The sequence below is a fragment of the Octopus bimaculoides genome, chromosome 17 (genome assembly GCF_001194135.2).
Source record: "Octopus bimaculoides isolate UCB-OBI-ISO-001 chromosome 17, ASM119413v2, whole genome shotgun sequence".
In the NCBI taxonomy this organism is placed as follows: domain Eukaryota; kingdom Metazoa; phylum Mollusca; class Cephalopoda; order Octopoda; family Octopodidae; genus Octopus; species Octopus bimaculoides.
Window position 1 is genome coordinate 26785101 of NC_068997.1, and position 4936 is coordinate 26790036.

The following is a 4936-nucleotide window of genomic DNA, read 5'->3' on the forward strand; positions in this document are numbered from 1 at the left end:
ACACACACACACACACACACACATATTTGACGGGCTTCTTTCAGTTTCCATCTCCCGAATCTACTCACAAGGCTTTGGTCGGCCTGAGGCTGTAGTAGAAGGCACTTGCCCAAGCTGCCACACAGTGGGATTGAACCCAGAACCATGTAGTTGGGAAGTAAGTTTCTCCCCACACAGCCACACCTGATGTTTTTATTATTAATATTTTTTTTTTTTTTTTTTTTTTTCTACGATTAAAATATTTATTGAGTTGCCTTTGAAATCGATGTGATTCTGTCTTGCAGAACTTCCTGTCAGTTCTCCGTTGCTACATGCTGTTCTGAAGAATCTGGAACAATGGGAGGAAGTGTTACATAGCAAGCTAGAATTGTTCTCTGGGCCACCAGACAATTACATTCCTCACTTGATCCTGGATGTTGAAACAGGAATACCTCACACAAAATATGAGGCTTTACTCAAACCTCATAACTCACCCTTCATGTAAGATAGTTTCTAAACTCACTGTATTTTATATATAGATGCATGTGTATTAAGTGCAAGGTGCAGGCGCAATGGCCCAGTGGTTAGGGCAGCAAATTTTGTTGTCTCTAGGGAGTGTCATCGTGCCAATATAATTAACATACTGGTTCAATTCCACTCATTTATTAAATATCTGGGGTTTTTTTATTTGTTTTTTTTTTTGACAAAGCTCTGCTTGCTGAGAAGGTTGCAAAAAAGCAATGAAAGGGCTTTGACAAAAAATAGCAGATATTTAATAAATGAGTGGAATTGAACCAGTGTGTATGTTAATTATATTGGCATGATGACTCTCTCTAGACACAACAAAATTTACTCCTTAGTTACATGTGTTTCAATACTATATGGTAGGTGTTTTGTGTTACAACATACTGCTTGTGATCATTGTACACCATATCATATAAGCTTAAATTAAGATTCTCCATTGACCACGTCATCGCTTATGTTTACTATTCATTATGTTTACCATACTTCCATCTCCATCTCACATGTTGCGTCATCTCTGCTTTATATTTTCAGAAACCACCACTCAACCTTACCCTTGAAACGTCTCTGGTTTCTCATTGTCAAAGAAGAATACCTGAAGGATGTGTTTATTCGCTACATCTTCCGGAAGAAAAGGTTTCTTGAAGATACTGAGGTGAGTATTTCTTGTCAGTGCTGGAATTGCTCTAACTTTCCTCTTCTCTCTTATGTGTGTGTGCGTGTGTGTGTATATATATATATATATATATATACACACACACACACATCTATATATATAGTTCAAATTTACAGAAAACAAAAGGTGAAGACATGTGTAGGAATAACAAGCTAGCAATGGTTATAACTGAGAATCACAATCACATAAGAAGTGTCATTCATTTCTAGTCTGCTATCATTGAAACATGTTCGTCCTGGCCATGAGGGAAGCACTACTCTGCATGGAAACGTGTGAAAGTTGGTGACAGGAAAGGCAACCAGCTGAGGAAAATTTACCACAATAAATTCCCATCTGACCCATGCAAGCATGGAAAAGTCAATATTAAAACAATGACAGGAACAACAATGATGATGATGATGACAAACAAGCATGCACACACACACACACACACACACACACACACACACACACACACACACACACACACTTACAAACACTTATGCACACTCATACAGATGGATTTCAAGAGCTTTTCTTTTTCTTTATTTCTATTTCAGATAACACTAAACTCAGGAGACAGCGAAAACTCTGAGAAGAGTTCATCTTTGATGAAAGTTATTCACAAAGAACAAGATATCATTACAGCATTCGCTATAAATCAGGTCAGTTTCTCTTCTCACATGTTTTTCTTACCTATCACTCTATAACTTCTATTTTGTAAGATGCTTGTACATAAATATCACACAAGTTACATATCACGCACTACAATGTTACCGGGTTTCAGACTCCTGCTGAACTTAGACTGGCTCTATCTGAACATTCAATGTCATTGTTAAAATAAATAGTCCCATCATCAAAATCTTGAAGCTATGAGATAATACGTTTATTTATTCAAAACAATATGAATAATTAAGCATTACATGATTTACAGCCTACATGATTTGAGAACAGGATGGTTGTCCTTACCCTAAAGTTTACGACTTGATTAGGAGTGTAGTGGTTGGGTGGTGGACCTGATATGGAGGGTAGTGAAGCAGCACCTGGGTAGAAATGTATCCATCGTCTGTGTATGAAATAAAGTCATGTATATATGTGTGTATATCCTCTATTTCAGGCCAATCCCAACTGTTTGGCATTGTCTACTCAGAAGGAAATTGTGGAATTAGATATTGGTGCCTTACTAAATCCGCCAGCCTGGTTAGGTGATGAGAATGAGTACGACATTGAGACCTTGATCAAGTAAGTTACTCCTTCTTCTTCATTCAGCTTTTATATAACTAACTTACTAATTAAGATCTATAACAATAGGTGTAGGTGTAGCTGTGTGGTTAAGAAGTTTGCTTCCCAACCACATGGTTTAGTTCGATTTCGATTTCACAATCTGTTTTATAATCAGAAGTAAGCTAACAACTGTCTTTTCCTGCACATTATCATTGTTATGTGTGTTTTACTTTATTTTACAGTACGACTGCTTATGGATACGATGAATCTGACTTCGTTTTGGTTCAGACGCCGTTCGACCAGCTTCCCAATACCGCTGTATCCACTCCTGGCACACCAATGTCTTATAACTCGGCCAACACTGCAATACCAAACATACAACAATACAACTCAACTAATCGGGCTAATGTTGTAAGTAAAATCACCTTTTCTTTTTTATTTCAATAACATTATCCTAACTCCTATATGATTTTTCTTTGTTGTTTGTTTTTTAAAACTTTTTTTTTTAAATGTTTTAAATTCTTCTTAAAAAGTATCTGACATCCATATATTCATTATAGGTGTTGTGTCTGAGAATTTTTCATTTTTGTGAGATTAATATATCTTAACCCTTTTAATTAATATATTTTAACCCTAAATGCAATAATACATTAACATTGTTTGTTTTTGTAATTAATTTTATAAATAAATCCTTACTGAGCCATTAAATGGAAGTAAACATAACAAAAGGTTCCTACATAATACCATAATAGACTGTTTTTATTTCAATATGGACATTCTCAAATAAGTTTTTTGATAGATTTAGATGGGGCATCTGGTGGATTAGCATCATAGAACCTGAGGTGGTCTAGGTTGGGTGGGCATTGTAGAACCCGGGGTAGTCTCCAGTTGACTGATATCAAAAGTATTAATATAACTGAATCTCCCCTCTCTATGCTAACCCCTCAACTATAAATATAAAATATTAATAATGTGTGTGTGTGTGTGTGTGTGCATGCATTTTTATTGCAAGTTGGCAGAATCATTAGAGCTTTGGACAAAATGTTTCACAGTGATTGTTCAGTCTCTTTATGTTCTGAATTCAAATCCCACTGAGGTCTGCCTTTACCTTTCATCCTTTCAAGTTCAACACTATTAACTAAGACTCTCTCCTGAAATTTATGAGCCTTGTGCCTGAATGAGAAACTTTGTTGTTTATTATAATTATTTTATGGAACTTGTGAAAGAGGAAGACATGGGACAAATTAGTGAAGGATGCTCTCGGGACTTTGAATCTTATGTAGGAGATGACAAAGAACCTGGACTCCTGGCAATATGCAGTACTTGAGAAGACATGTCCATCTTGGTGAAACAGAGGTTCTGGGAGCATAATATGAATATACACAGCTGGGCCCCTCATCCACCTCCAACTGTAGTCTTCTGCCACTGTAATTAAATGAGGCAGAACGGTATATTTTAACATCTTTTCTGTGATACCATTTATCTTTCTCACTACCCAGAACCACTTCACTTAACATCCATCCTACATCCTTGACATTGTCCCTCTTCACTCACATTTTACATTGACACCAACAAATTATCCCTCCCTCTTCATTGAATCACCTCCTGTCAACTTGTTTCTGTCACTGTATATCTCTCGCTTTTACCACACACTCTATCTCTCCAATCACACTCTTACAGCTTACCCATCAACGCATCTTCTCCCTTTCTCTCATCCTTCCCCTGTTTACTGTATCACCACTCTTCTGCTCTTCACCCAATCAGCACCTATTTTCCATTCCGTGACCTTCCCTGTAACTCCTGTGTATCATTGATCATCCCCTTTGCTATTCATCTCTTGTTCATCTCTCTTCCCTAGTCCATATCTAATCATTATCTACTTTCCCTAACCTTCCATCTGAGTCATATTTATCATCCTCTCCCTCAACCCTTGTTCATCATTCAGTAAATTCACACCTTTACCCTATCTATAGCCAATCTTCACATTCTTCATAATCTCTTGCAGCCTCTACCCATCCTCCTTCTTCTGTCTCCAGAGCCAACCCTGACAGTTTGTTCCCAGCTTGTTCTTTTCTATCTTTCAAGCTCCACCTTTAATACTCTCGCCCATTCTTATATGATACAAGGTAGCAGTATATTTCCTCAACAACATGAAACCTTTTCTGGCTCCTTCTCTCATACGTTAACCCCTTATCCCACAACATAGAGCTGCTTCCCTCTCTACTAAAGCTCCACTTCAGTTGAAGAGGAACTTAGTCTTGCGAGCTACTTGGTGACCGCACTAGTACTGGTGTCATGGAAAATGCATCCCGTGTGCATTGTACAGTGGTTGATATTAAGAACAGCATCCAGCCTTAGAACTCATTCCACAGCAGATTTTAGAGTACAATGTAGTTTCATGACCAGTTGACCTGTGAAACTATGCAATTCATGCCAACATGAAAGCTGAGATGATTATATATATATATATATATATATATATATAGTACTTCCTAACTGGCCTTCGTGCCGGTGACACATAAAAGCACCCACTACACTCTCGGAGTGGTTGGTGTT

General features: G+C 37.4%; 1 protein-coding gene across 1 annotated transcript in view; it reads left to right on the plus strand.

The window, feature by feature from the left end:
• LOC106878469 (dmX-like protein 2) overlaps nucleotides 1-4936 on the plus strand; it is a 108533-nt gene that overhangs the window by 83814 nt on the left and 19783 nt on the right. The window contains exons 34-38 of the mRNA XM_052974131.1: nucleotides 274-480; nucleotides 1036-1156; nucleotides 1717-1821; nucleotides 2274-2398; nucleotides 2623-2791. Of these exons, the coding sequence (XP_052830091.1) occupies nucleotides 274-480; nucleotides 1036-1156; nucleotides 1717-1821; nucleotides 2274-2398; nucleotides 2623-2791 (727 nt within the window). The remainder of the gene's footprint in view (nucleotides 1-273; nucleotides 481-1035; nucleotides 1157-1716; nucleotides 1822-2273; nucleotides 2399-2622; nucleotides 2792-4936) is intronic.